Genomic DNA, 15,549 nt, shown 5'->3' with positions numbered 1-15,549 from the left:
CCTCTGAAGACTCATCATTTATCCTTCCATCCTCTATATAGTCTCCTCATTAATACTCATATCCTCCATACAGACTCCTCATTCATCCTCAAATCCTCCATATAGATGCCTGATTCATCACATCCTCCATACAGACTCCTTACATCCTCCGTAATGATGCCTCATTCCTCGTCACAGACTCTTAACCCATCCTCACATCTTCTATTAAGACTCATTTTCACATCCTTCATACAGATGCCTCATCCAGTTGGAACCTAATGGCACATTTAACGCCGATGACAACTGAGGAAACATCTCCAGGTGCGCTAAATGGCAAGTTTCATTATGAAAAAAGCTTCTAGATGGAAGTTTGGATAAAACCAAAAACAAAAAGTTGTGTGCTCAAGCAACGTAGCTAGAGAGCAATTTTTTTTTTTACAAGAATACACTAAACGTAAGATGTGAGAGTGGTGGCTCAGGTGGCTAAGGGTCTATGGCATAGATTCTCAGAGCTGAAGATCCAGGTTTAAGCCCTGCCATCAGTGAATTTGCCACAACCCGTAATACCCCGTCCTTGCATGCAGTGCTGGTCCCATTTAAAAGATATTAGCAAATATAAATATTAGTTAAATGTTAATGTTTGAGATATTATAAAACTGACTAATGTGTTTTCTCGAACCAGTTGGTTATTTATTTCTTTATTCCAACATTGGACGTACAAGTAAATCTGAGTATTTAAAAATTGTGTTTAATCATGACTGATCACAGACAATGACTGCGATTAACTAGATTAATGTTTTAATTGATTGACAGCACTAGATTGTATACAGCTTCACTTTGCCTAGACCAGGTCGTTGTGTGTGGGTGTGCCAGTGAAAACAGACCCCATGCGAACATAATCATAATCCCACCGAGAGATCTTTATCCACGGCATGTATAGACACACAATCAGGAGATTTAGTCGAACAGGTCAAGAAAAGCAAAAATGCAAATGTGACATGCTGTAGAAGAGACAAGCCTGGGAATTAAAAAACTATGGATTATAAATGGATAAAATCAGTCGCTGACTATTTGTCTTTATTGTATATATTTATATAAAATATAAAAGATGTCTTTGTGGATGTACATATCTTTCCTAAAAAATGTTATTTATTACTTCATATGTAATATAATTGATAAGTTCATTCATTAAAAAAAATGTTGAAAGCTGTTTAAAAATGTAGGAATCCCTAACTTTTCTTGAGCACATTTAGTTTCCTTAACTTGTGTAAGATTGCCAAAAAATGCGACAAGTAAAGGTTAAAATGATTAAATAAATAAAATTGAATTTTTTGTACAACAACAACCTTATATTTGGATAACAAGTAAAATAAATGGAATAAATATACAGTAATTCAGGCTGCTTTTAGGTGTTACGGTACCATGTCCTGTGGCGTGGGAACTTTGGCTCCGTCAGAATCTCTTTGACAGACATGATGTCACCGGGGATGATGGGATAGAACTCAGACAGGGAGACCTCCTCCTCACTAGGGACAAAAAGAGAACAAAAAACTATTTAGAAAAATTGTCACTGTACAGCAGCAGCGCCCCTAAAGGAACGGCACTTTATTTGATTTAGTGACTGCAGATGAATTACTACTACATTTATTCATTTGCCAGATGCTTTTATGTGAAGCGACCGCTAGGTTAACTGACTCCTGCAGACTGTTAGCTACTGCAACACACCCGAATCATTCATTTCCACCCAACCTTTTTTGCTTTTGTTGTTCTTTTCCATATATACGTACTGTATAATATAAGGAATTGTCATGTTAGTGAGAAACTACAAAGTTTAACATTATCCTTAAAAAAACAACAACATCTTGCTGTAACATGAAAATGTATCATTTTTTATTAGAAAACATCTTGCTGTTACGAGAAAAATGTCTTGTTATTATTACAAAACATGTCATTGTTATGAGTAAGCATCTCATTTTTATTAGAAAACATCTCTTTGTTATGAGAAAAGTGGTATGTTTTTGTTACAAAACATCTCGCTGTTATGAGAAAAGTATCTCATTTTTATTAGAAAACATTTGCTGTTACGAGAGAAGTTTCTTCTTATTATTACAAAACATCCCGCTGTTACGAGAAAAGCGACTTATTATTACAAAACATCTTGTTGTCACAGGAAAAGTGACTTATTATTACAAAACTGTCTCATTATAAATAGAAAATAAGACAGTCTCGCTGTTACGACAAAAGCGTTTCCTTTTAATTACAAAACATCTCGCTGGTACAAGAAAAGCATTTTGTTGTTACTAGAAAGCATCTCGCTGTTATGAAAAAAATGTTTATTATTAGAAAACATCTTTTTGTTATTATTATCTTACTGTTATGGAAAAAAATCATCGCTTTGTTATGAGTTAAGCATCTCCTTATTATTAGAAATTATCTTGCTGTACATTTTTGTGCATTTGTTTATGTACATACAGTATAGCTACTGTATATTACTGTACTGTACGTAGTTTACAAAGCGTAACTCTCAAACTGAAATGTCAAAATCAAAGTATATCACGTGACTGTGCATATCAAGAAAGTGTAATAACTTGAATCTTTCTCTTACTTGTAATATTGCAATATTTTGTAATAATAAGGTTTTTTGTGCTCTTACGGCTGAGATGTTTTGCTAATAATAAAGAGCAATGCGCTTCCGCTTAATTGCTGCAGGGTGGAATGCGTAACTGCACCCGGCATCAATCACCTTATACAACCCACCAATAAAAAAAAAGAAATGCTAAATGTACATAATTACATACGCACACACATACACACAGGTTTGGATTAGGGAGGTTCTATATCGACATTCAAGTGTTCTCGGAAGAGCTGAATCAACAAAGCCTTCAGCAGCGTCATTAGTAAAATCTGGGCCACATTTGTCATGATTTGGCTTGGGATCCTCAGAGAGAGAGAAAGAGAGAGAGAGAGATAACCTGGATAGAATACACTTAAATAGATTCATCTCATTAAATACGTTTTATTCATGTTGGTTCTCCCTGCAGGCCAGGCTCTGAATGTTCTGCTTTCAGTCCAGGAGAGGGAGCTGGGAGCTTCTCTGCGACGTGGCACTTTAAAGCTGAACTCTGGCCTGCTGATTACACCAGGGCCTTAACGTTTTATTGCTGTTGCCTAAAAGACTGAAAGCTCTGTTAATGAAATGTGAAGGTGTATAAGCCAGTTACGCGGCCTGAGAAAGCCGAGAGCAGGCAGGGCGCTTCTTCTTCTGTAATTAATCCAGTAATTCATCTTTATGCTGTTGTTACAAAAGCTTACTATGGCTGAGCCATTGGGCATGCTCAAGTCATATTAATGTGCCCTGAGATACAACACATGGGAGTGAGAGAGCGAGAGAGGAACGGAGTGAGCCTCAGAAAACAAGACAAAAAGACAACCAAAAAAAAAAAAAGCATAAAAAAGTACAATAGACGAACGGACAGAAAGTGTGGATGACTGACATCTAAAGTAGATGTTCATCCCCTTCATTCCATTTATTTTCGCAGTTTATTCACAAGCGAACTCCAGTCGCAGCTTTCTGCATAAATCCTTATGAACTATTTTGAGTCAGACGTCTGATTCACTGCAGATCAAAAGGACATCTGACACCGTTACGCAATACACATGTTAAAGGTCTCTCCACCTTCAAACAGAGCTTGGATTACAGTTTTTCTACATATTCTTAGTAAAATCTTTCGACTTCATTCCGTCTTATTCCAATAACACAGAAATAATTATATGTTACTTGCATTTATTTTAACTAATCACCATGACTGATTAGTCATAGTACTTAATAACTCACCAAACCTCATTTAGCGAATTACTTTTGCAGCAGCTGATCAGGCCTGGATAGCAAATCACTCTATAGAAATATTAGATTTCATCAATATTTATTGTATTTCTTGCATGACTTCATGCAGTGCCAAAGCACCTCAGTTGGATTATGCTCCAGACTCCAGGGCCCGTTTCACAAAGCTTCTTAGAATTCTCTAAGAGAGCTCCTATCTTAGCTTAAAAAGTCCTAAGACTAAAAGTGATTTAGGAAACTACTCAGAGGTAACTTTGAGTAAAAAAACCTTTATTTTAGTGAGAAGGTGTGGTCGACCCCGTTGCTAGGGATGATGCAGCAATTCAAGGACTGTGATCGGTTGATAAAAAATAACCTCTGACCTCTGCAAAGGTCTTTGTAAAAATTGAATATATGATAATGGAACAGACCGTGAAATTATAATGTTTTTATATGAAGAAATTATATAATTATAACTATTTTCAACTATATGTTGAAAATGTATCTACTTTTAAAGCAACCAATTTCCACACAGTAGTTACTATATTTAAGTAATTATATTTATTTATATATACAGTATTTATAACCATACTGATTTTATTACTTGTAATCTATTTTATATTGATGGGAGCAAAATGGCTCAGCTTTTCCCAGTTTATATGATTGCAGGACAGTTTATTTAAGTTGCAATTTTGGAAGTTTTGTAGTCAACAATCCAAGAAAGATGGAAAGAAGTAAAGGAACAAGAAAACGAAAGTGTTTTCGTTTAGCTTAACATTCACTGTTTGGAGAATATTGCTTCTTTCCACCATTTTGTCCTCTGCTATAGAAACTCTTAAGCCTCTTAAAAGTCCTCCTCTCTACTTTTAACAGTTTTTACCTTAGGAGCTGTTTTTAGGGATAAGATGTTTCGTGAATCATTTTTATCCTTACTAAACTTTAATCTTAAATTTAAGGGGAAATTCTAAGAAAAAGTCATAAGAAGAATCAACTTTGGATTTTGTCACTAGGAGCAACTTTTAGGCTTAAGAATCTTTGTGAATACGGCGCAGTTTTAGCTGATGTATGAGGTGTGTTTAAGTCAAACCGATTTCACAGAAGACTTCAAGCTCAGTATGGTGATGAGACTCTTAGCCGCAGTAAAAGATTGCCATACGACCGTGAAAATTGATCCCATTCGTAGTGGCTCGGAGCCCACTGCAGTTGTTTCGGTGAACATTCAACGATGGGAAACACCCGGACCCCTGAAAATCGACGGAAAACTTGTTGACAACTTGCGAACAACTGTACACACAATCATTCACAAACACCACTTGCACAATTTAGGGGGCCTCAGCTGGGAGTAATTGGCACATCCCCTGTACAGTCCTGACCTCACTCCAAGTCATTTCCACTTGTTTGAACCTTTTAAGGAGTTCCTGAGAGGCCTGCGTTTTGAGACATAAAGCAGTCCAATCATGGCTCCAGTGTACTGGGAAAACTTTCTATCTTGATTGCATCCAAGCACTAGTGAAACACTGGGATAAGTGCATTAGTGTAGCAGGGGATATTGTACTTGCATCAGTCTGGAATCTCCTACAGGATCAATAAAGTATCTATCTATCTATCTATCTATCTATCTATCTATCTATCTATCTATCTATCTATCTATCTATCTATCTATCTGTCTGTCTGTCTATCTATCTGTCTATCGATCTGTCTTTCTGTCTGTCTGTCTATTCGTCGTTCCATCTGTCCTTGTCAGTTTATTCACTTGTTTTATTCACATTACTTCCCTGATATACTGTACACTTGTAAAAAGTCTTCATATAACATTGAATTTATTGTTTCCTCAGTGATTGCGCGCTCCAGCCCTAAAACATGATGCTCCCACCACCATGTTTCACAAATAAGCACCACTTTTGTTATTAGTGAAAAATTCCTTATCGCTTATGCAACACATATTTACTTCATTTTAATAACTAATTACTATTACCCACGCTATAAAATGACTTGGACAGATTGCCAAAGTCAATGTTAAACATTCTCATTGATGGCTAAAGGCCATAAAGTTACTATTTTAAAAATGTTGGTTTATGTAACAACCCCAGCAGCAACCTTATTTTCCCCTCTCTTCTGTTCCAACTGCTCGGCATTTAGAATCACCAGTGTACTAATCACCGGCTTGATCATTTGACATCATCTGCACATGTTTCTCACTAGTTCATGCCTTAAGTTTGATGTATTTTTATGCTTGAATGATTTATATGTCACTGTGTGGCTTAACAAACAAAAAGGCATTGTCAAAAAAAAAAAAACTTCTTCAGGAAGCTTGGGCCTGTATTCACAAAGCTTCTTAGAATTTTTTCAGAGCTCCCATCTTAGCCTAAAATGTCCTACAGTAGCTGAGCGTCTTAGACTAAAAGTGATTTAGAAAACTTCTTAGAGCAACTTTGAGTAAGGAAAGTACAAAAACCTTTATCTTAGTGAGGAGGTGTGGTTGACCCCGTTGCTAGGGATGATGCAGCAATTCAAGGACTGTGATTGGTTGATAAAAAAATAACCTCTGACCTCTGCAAAGGTTCTGAAATACACTCTTTGTGAAAATAGAATACATGATATCATAATGTTTGTATAGACTAAATATATTAAAGTTAATTAAAACAGCCAAATGTTGAAAATATGTCCACTTTAGAAGCAACCAATTTCCACACAGTAGTTACTGTATTAAAGTTCTTACATTTATTTACCATACTGGTTTTATTATTACTTTTATTATACCATTTCAGATTGATGGGAGCAAAATGGCTGACCTTTCACCAATTTACATGATCGCATGTTTTAAGTTGCACTTTTGGATGGTATGTAGCGAACAACCCAAGAGTGATGTGAGGAAGTAAAACAACAAGAAAACCAAATTGGACAGAAAAGCAGTGTTTTCTTTTATCTTTATGTTCAGTATTTGGAGAATATTTCTTCTTTCCACCATTTTGTCCTCTGCTATAGAAACTCTTAAGCCTATTAAAAGTCTTCCTTTCTACTCTTAACAATTTTTACCATAGAAGCTGTTTTTAGGGCTAAGATGTTTCATGAATCATTTTTATCTTTACTAAGAATTAGTCCTAAATTTAAGGGGAAATTCTAAGAAAATGTCATAATTTTAAGATTTTTCTTGGAATTTCCTCACTAGGAGCAACTTTTAGGCTTAAGAAGCTTCGTGAATACGGGCCCAGGAGAACTATTTCTCAAGATTGCATATACAGTAAAATACAAGAAAGGCTGTGGTACAGTAGCAAAATATGAAGTAATAAGGCGTGGCTCAAGACTTTTGCACACAACTGTATGTGGGTTCAAACAAAGCAGAACACCTACAGTATATACATGTCTGTTTTACCCACACACCCCAGTTCAGAGGAAAATAAAGGAGGAAATACTTTCCCCTTAACTGATTTTTTTTTCTAGTTATAATGGATATGTGATCAGTACGGCCTTGGCCTGAGGCATGAAATTGACTCTATGACAACATGAGGAACAGTTGAGCAGAAAAGCAGAAGTCCACACACCCAGCTCGGAAGCACAGAGAAGTTGAGGTACGAGGAAAACATGAGGGAAAAGTGGAAGTTCACGCCGCTTGGTTTAGTAACATACGGGTTTGTACTGTAAATAGTGCAGGTGTAAAAGAAGGCTCAGACAGTTTATCATCTGTTTCAAAGTCAAATCTGACTTTAAAGGGGAAGCTTTGGTGCTGAGAACAATAGCAGGTATCATCTGTTTTGAAGTCTATTATTGTGTGGGTTTTAAACTGTAATATTTATGGTTCTACACACGAACGAACATAACGCAACCCTGGCTCCATGGAAAATAATTTGAGATAATGAGTTCTTATTGACATTAGTTTCGTTATTAATTAAACAAGCTGTCTGTGCAATCAAATTTTCTCAACGTTTGACTTAAATAAATAGTGCAATAAACCTAATTACACGTCCCATAAAACTTTACCTCGGCTAATCAGTCTCTGTGGAAACTCACAGCATATACTGTATACAGTACTGAGCAAAAGTCTTGCTTTCAAAGAGCCAGACCTTTTTGGCTCTCATTTTTGGCAAGATTTCCACACTTTACCGGAGTATTTTTTAGCAGATTTATTCCCCCCATTTGTTAAGCCATACAGTAACCTATGAAAAAACAGGTACAGATGATGGCAGATGATCAGGCCGGTGGTTAGTATATTTCTGATGCTGAATACTGAGTTAAAGCAGACGAGAGGGGAAATAAGGTTGCTGCTAAGGTTGTAACATAAAAAAATCTAATTTGAAATCGTATCTTTAGGTATTTTGCAGCCTTTTTCACAGTGCTGTATATATGTATGTACTGTATGTATGTGTTCTGTGTGTGTATGTTTGGGTAACTATAAATATGTTCTCCAGAACAAAAGGGTAAATGTGTTCATTGCCATGTCAAATTACCTAGACCTACTGCACTACAGTATGTCCTTGGCAGAACCATGGTGTTTTTGCTATTTGGTGACAAATTGCGATTTAAACTAAAATCCAATTTAGACATGAACTGCTTTCCTTTAATCTGAAATGAAGTGTAAAACCAAACGATGCTTGGTCACACCCATAGTGCTGTGCAAAAGAATTTTCTTCCTCCATTTTTTTTTTTTTTTTTGCAGATATGTCTTACTTAGTCATATTTAATTGAAATAATTATGCAAAGAAGAGTGGGCCAAAATTCCTCCACAGTAATGTGAAAACTATACTCAGCAAAAAAAGAAACGTCCCTTTTTCAGGACTGTGTATTTCAACAATAATGTTGTAAAAATCCAAATAACTTTACAGATCCTCATTGTAAAGGGTTTAAACAATGTTTTCCATGCATGTTCAATTAACCATAATCAATTAATTAACATGCACCTGTGGGATGGTCGTTAAGACCTTAACAGCTTACAGAAAGTAGGCATTTAAGGTCATAGTTCTAAAAACTCAGGACACTAAAGAGACTTGTCTACCGACTGTGAAAAACACCCAAAGAAAGATGCCCAGGGTCCCTGCTCATCTGTGTGAACGTGCATTAGGCATGCTGCAGGGAGGCATGAGGACTGCTGATGTGGCTAGAGCGATAAATCGCCATGTCCGCACTGTGAGACGCCTAAGACGGCGCTACAGGGAGACAGGAAGGACAGCTGATCATCCTCGCAGTGGAAGACCACGTGTAACAACACCTGCACAGGATCGGTACATCCGAATATCACACCTGCGTGACAGGTACAGGATGGCCACAACAACTGCCCGAGTCACACCAGGAACACACAATCCCTCCATCAGTGCTCAGACTGTCCGCAATAGGCAGTCCATGAGGAGGAGATGCACTGCAGTACTTCAAGCAGCTGGTGGCCACACCAGATACTGACTGGTACTTTTGATTTTGAGCCTCCCTTCATTCAGGGACACATTGTGAAACATTTTTAGTTTATGTCTTATGGTGTTGACTCTTAGTGTTCATACAAATATTTGCACATTAAGTTTACTGAAAGTAAAAACAGTTGAAAGTCAGAGGACGTTTCTTTTTCTGCTGAGTATATATATCACCAGTTACTGCAAATGCCTGATTGCAGATGTTTTCTCCAAAGGTGGCACAATCAGTTATTAGATTTAGGGGGCAATTACTTTTTCACACAGGGCCAGGCACTGTAGGTTTGGATGGATATTTCCCCTTAATAAATTATTACACCTTAAAACTGAATTAAAATGGAATATTTACTCTGGTTATATTTGTGTTATATTAGAAATAGTTTGATGATCTGCATTCTTTATGTGTGCACAAATATGCGGATATGAGGATCGAACCAACCATAGATCGAACCAACCATAGATCAGAATGAATTCTTCTAACCAATCTGTCGTGGTCATGAGTATTATGTCTGCATGAAGCCATGGGGAACATTAACATCAAAGTGACCTGTATGAATGACAGAAAGCCTTTATTTTAACAGACTGATGATGTCACAGCAATGTTACCCATCCCTTATCTAAAAGGAGGTTAAGTTAGCCCCAAAGACTTGCGATTAAATATGATCAGGATCAATACATGCGTGTGATGATGATGATGATGATGATGATGATGACGACGACTCAAGGCCATACCTCGATTTAAATTTCCTCTTCTTGATCTGTGAGGACAGCTCCATGCTGTGAGACATCTGGGCCTTCTCCTCCTCCTGGCACAGGTACGTCACTCTTTTAACCGCCATGTTAAACCTGCAAAATGGCAAATTAAGTTAAACAACCGTTCTGTTAAATAAATTGCGTCGGTTCCTATCACTGCTAAAATAACTGCCATATGCATCACCATTAAAAGTCCCCAGTAACTTAGTTTCACGTGTACTGTCTTAGCCTTATACACTCACCTGCCACGTTAAAAATCTGCTCATTCATAAAATGATCATTAAGCAGCCGTGTGGCAGATCTTAAATCTCAGACACAAACCAATATCTTCAGTCAAAGTACACATTAAGCATCGCAATGGGTGGAAGAATCCGACGGCAACAAAGGTGTCGTATAAATCCATTTATACCAATCAAAAGTTTGGACACAACTTCTACTTTAATGTTTTTTCTTTTATACGGTATATTTTAGAATTACTGGATTTTTTTTCCCCAAACCTATGAAATGACGCATACTAAACCAGGCAATTAAATAACAACAACAGTCAGTTGGTATTTTAAGACACGGAGGTCTGACTTTCTGGAACAGTTTTTACAAAACCAGTAAGTGCATTTGCAAAACCCATCAAGCACCATGATGAAACTGGCCCTCGTGAAGACCTTCCAAGGAAAGCAAGACCAAAATAGGGTTTTCTAAGGGTGTACAGTTAACACCCTTAGAAATCACCAATTAATAAACAGCACCTCCGATTAAAGCCATTAAAAATGCTTAAGGCTAAGTGGTACAGTAGGTTTCTTGCCTGCCATGTGGAAGGTCTGGGTTCAGTTCCCACCCAATGCCCAAACCCCAGCCACTGGATACAGTTCCAGTCCCAAGATACCCAGATAAAAATATAGGGGTTGCGTCAGGAAGGGCATCCAGGATAAAACCTGTGCCAGGTCTGTGCAAGTTGTGTGCGGATTGGATGGTCTGCTGTGGCGACACCTCGACGAGAGAAGATCAAAGCAACAACATAAAAGCTTTACAGATCTCAGATTTACAGATCTCTTTTGGTATTGATCTCAATAGAAGACCATGGCAACAGAAGTAGACACTCTTTACAACCATGTTGCAGAAAAAAACATCTCAGAATGCACAGCATGTTCAACTTTGATGTTTGTGGCAAAAACAGCAGAAGGTTGCGTCTGTCATGCAAGAAGAAGAATGGAACAACAGTCTCACCCAAAATGGACTTGATCTAATAAGACCTAGCCATGTTGTTGTAGGTTTAACAGGTTTTCATATGGACAGTATGGGATGTTTGTATGTACAGTATATTATTGTATACAGTTGGCAATGGATAATCATTATTTCAGTTAAAAGATTTCATTTTTATTTCTTTTTGCTGTTGTTTTCTAAACTTTTTAAATTGTTCGAAGGTTTTTCATTTCAACATAATAGTGTTAATTCATTAGTGCTTACAGTAACTTGTACTGTAAATTAACCTGTTTTGATTTACTGTAACCTCCTAAAGGGACTTGTAATTTCCTTCTAACTAAACCTAACTTTGAGTGGCCATGATCAAAACTAGCTAGCATTTTTAGTAATTTATATACACACCAGGGTCTGCATGCATGAGTTGACATGTTCTCCCTGAGCTTGGTGGGTTTCCCCCAAGGTACGCATGTTTCCTCTCACCGTCCAAAGACATGCAGATTAGGATAACTAATCTGTTTCCAAATTGTTCGTAGTGCGTGAATGTAGGACACAGTTGTACTGTAAAATGGGAATGAATACAATGGTCACCATTGGCCTCCACAGTCCCCAGTTGGACTACAGAGGTTGATGGATGGATGGATGGATGGATGGATATACAGTACTCACCATTTTAGTAAAGTAATTTAGAAGTTATTGCAAATGTTTGTACTTTTTAATGATAAAAACCTGTTTAAAGAATCAAGAATTGGCACAATGGCTAAATTATAGTATGTTGCGATGTTTAATTACAATCTACTGCACAGTCTACTAATGATGTAAAAAGCAGACCTCTGGTTATCATCCTATAACTTCTGCAAGTCTTTCTTTTGTATTAAACACTGTGATGATAGTGAAGCCATTTGTAAACCTGAAGTGGACAGAACATTATGTGGAAGTGCACAACAATTACAATTTCAGTTAATTTGCTTGTGCATTATGACTGTGTGACTTCAAAATCTTCTATGTTTAACTTTAGATTATACTGGAGTTTCGATAATAAATCTATTGAATTGTCTTTGGTTAAATTCTGATCGCATGCTGTAGGACAGACAATCCTTCTATCGTATATCTTTAGATATATTTTAAATCCTTACATTTTTTACATGCCCTAACAGATAGAACTTAATGTCACGTTCTTCAAGTGTGTATAAGCCTAAGCATTTAGATCTAGACCACAAGTCCATCCAAATTTAGCAAAGCTCCAAAGCTGAGTTAATGCTACAGTATGCATGCTCTGCTTATCTCGTTCACCATGGATAAATGAAAAATAAACACTTTAGTTTTATAATCGCTTTGTTTGAAGAGATTCACGGGAGTTACTTTTGTGCATTAAATGTTTTGCTTTGACAGGGATGATGTAGCATTAACATTATTGAGAATCTGCCTGCATTGCCATCATCCAACAATGTAGTAGGTAAATACACTCAATTATCTAAAGTGAAATAGGAATTTGTCACCTTCCTAAAAAATTCACACATCAGCATTGAGTGTTCCAGCGGTGGGAACATGGTAATGTAAAAATGACATTTCAAGGTATACAGGGAGATTACTTCCCTTTCAAAAATCCTTTTTAAATCCCTTTTAACTTGCTTGCCAAAACCCCTTCTAATAGGAAAACACTTTGTTAAGTTAAGCCTCTATTCGTCACATATACTTTTCCTTTACATATACCAACATAGCTGTGGTCGGAGCACAGGGTCAGCCATGATACGGCACCCCTGGAGTAGATAGGGTCAAGGGCCTTGCTCGAGGGCCCAACAATGGCAACCTTCATCAGTGGGGGCTTAAACCCCCAACCTTCCGATGAATAACTCTTAACCCTCTGAGCTACCACTGCTCTTTGTTGTAAGATTACTTTGTTGTATTTTGTCTTACATTATTGTGAGATACATTGAACGCTTAAGGGATCCCCAAGAAGTACTTCTACATGTTTAAAGAGTGTATTATTACTATACACCGATCTACAAAAACTCTATGACCACTGGCATGTGATATGAATAACATTGATCAGGATCTATACTGTACATCAGCAAACTGGTGATAGGATCATGGGCACTGGAGGCTCACCCACTCCTGCAAGGAAGAAAGACCAGCCTGTCTGATCTGAAAGAAGGGAATGCCGGTAACGATAGAAAAAACTCTTGAGTAGCTAGATTTTTTTTTTTTGTTCAGGGTTACAACGTGGGTCCCTTGTTGTCCATTCTTCTCTTCACACAACTAACAGATATGAGTGACTTCCAAACAATCATATGAACCCCCAAGCCTGTCCAAAGCAATCAGAAGGCTTGTAAAGGTGAACATTACAACATCAGCACTATTACAAAGTATACGATAAAGAAAAGAGACAATCATAGAAGCCAGAGAGATAGAAACCCCCTTAAACACCCCTTTGTGGCCTGTTGAGTGAATAATACTTCATTAGTTCAAGTCTACAACGCTGCCCACTGTGCTCTCACAATCATTAATCACACGAGGCACTTGGGAAAAACACACACACACACACACACACATACACGCAGACCTGCGGCAGAACTAGGCCACTTCTGAAGGATGACTTAATTTACAGTGAGCTTGCAGTCACAACCTGTGTTACTATCACACACAGAGCATATTGTGTTTCCCCCCCTTCCTACTACCCTATTGGCTTTTTCTATACAGTATAGTATTGTCGCATCAAGTGTGTAAAAGCTGGGCGACTACACGGACAGGGTCAAGGAGATGGAAATGCACCACAGAAGAGGGCACGGAGGTAAACAGCTCCATTTTAGTGGAAGATTTATGACTGAAATAAGGTGAAAGATAAGGTGCTTCAGGATGGAGAAGTGTGATTTGTTTTGAGTGCTAGCGATATCGAGACATGGTACGCTGGATGGAATCTATTAGATTATTCTGATCCTTAAGAGGGAGCTTTCGAAAGATAAAAAAAATGACCAGGATCTTGTTAAAAAACGTCCTATGAAAAGTGGCTTTATATAGTGTCAGTGTGTGGGTTCGATTCCTGCGGCCGGGTGTATGGGGTTTGCATGGTCTCCCAATGTTTGGTGGTATTCCTCCTAATATTTAAAATTCATTTATAGGTATGTTTATTGTTGTAGAAACAAGTTTTTTTCTATTATCATTCATATGCACATTATCACTCACTTACGCTCTCGCTTATTGTCTATACCGCTTAATCCTACACGAAGGGGTTACAAGGGGCTGGGAGCCTTTCCCAGGAGACAAGGGAGGGTTCACCCTGGTTCGGTGCCAATCCATTGCAAGCGCACACACACAATGGGCAATTTGGGAACACCAATAAGCCTAATTTGCATGTTTTGGACTGTGGGAGGAAACTCACCAAGCACAGGGAGAACATGAACTCCATGCACACAGACCAATGGTGGGAATCGAACCCGGACCCAGGAGATGCAAGGCGACAGTGCTCACCACTTAGCCATCGTGCCACGCGTTATGTGCATTTGGTTTAAACATTTAAGAAAAACTCTGCTTCACATCGATGTTAAAACATCTACTTTGTGATGTTTTGCTTGTTTATTTTATTTGATCTGAATTTTTGATGAGATCCGTTGTACTTGAGCCTGGGCCGTCCTTGAGGAACTTTTTATTTGTATAATTTGCTGTGTCCAGATGGTCTGCACTTTTATTTTGCTTCCATAATTTGTTTAAAAAAAACAAAAAAACATCTTTATTTATAATGTTTGCCATTTTTGAAACCCATAGCATGTTTAGGTCAACTAATATAACACTACTGTAACCTGTAACAAGACGTTATTACAATATGAAAATCAGGCCTTATAATAAGACAAGGACGACTTCGGACCAATTAGCTGAGACATGCAATATTTATGTTCATGTCTGTCATTACAGAAGGTTAATAATTTCAGGGTCACTAAGACGAATGTTATTCAATACGTGTTCGGGAAAGAGAACGACAAATTAAAATCCAACTCACGTTTTTCAGGAGCAAATCTGCAAGACTATTAGATCCACAATCTGCCCTTCTATTTTTCCTCCTGGGTTTTGTCTTTTTTTTTTTTCAAAATCAAGCACTCTGTCCCTGTTCCACCCTGTGTAAGTGTGTGTGTGTCTGAAAGAGACAAAAAGAGGGCGACCCCTGGACAGACAATGTCCTTCCCTGACAGAATGCAGCATGAACAAAGCAGCCTCCACCTCATGGAAGTAAATATAGACCAAGGTCTGACACATGCTGGTCGATTCAAACCGTCTAAATAGACTTCCAGATGACACAACGGGACAGTAAAGTGAGGGCTTCTGGGAGCATGGGGGATTTAAAGCACAAACTGGCTCTGGATCTGTCTGCCTGGCGATACAGTTGTGCGTCAGGATTATGAAGGGATTACGTTACAT

General features: G+C 37.8%; 1 protein-coding gene across 1 annotated transcript in view; it reads right to left on the bottom strand.

Moving 5' to 3' along the window:
- myom3 (myomesin 3) overlaps positions 1-15,265 on the bottom strand; it is a 72,493-nt gene extending 57,228 nt beyond the window's left edge. The window contains exons 1-3 of the mRNA XM_053487364.1: positions 15,134-15,265; positions 9,925-10,038; positions 1,401-1,505 (exon numbers count right to left, since the gene is read on the bottom strand). Coding sequence (XP_053343339.1) covers positions 1,401-1,505; positions 9,925-10,031 — 212 coding nt within the window. The 5' untranslated portion in view covers positions 10,032-10,038; positions 15,134-15,265. The remainder of the gene's footprint in view (positions 1-1,400; positions 1,506-9,924; positions 10,039-15,133) is intronic.
- Between the last annotated feature and the right edge of the window lie 284 nt (positions 15,266-15,549).

The sequence above is a fragment of the Clarias gariepinus genome, chromosome 26, assembly GCF_024256425.1.
Source record: "Clarias gariepinus isolate MV-2021 ecotype Netherlands chromosome 26, CGAR_prim_01v2, whole genome shotgun sequence".
Taxonomy (NCBI): Eukaryota; Metazoa; Chordata; class Actinopteri; order Siluriformes; family Clariidae; genus Clarias; species Clarias gariepinus.
Note: the sequence above shows the minus strand (reverse complement) of the source record. Positions and strands in the feature narration are given on the sequence as shown.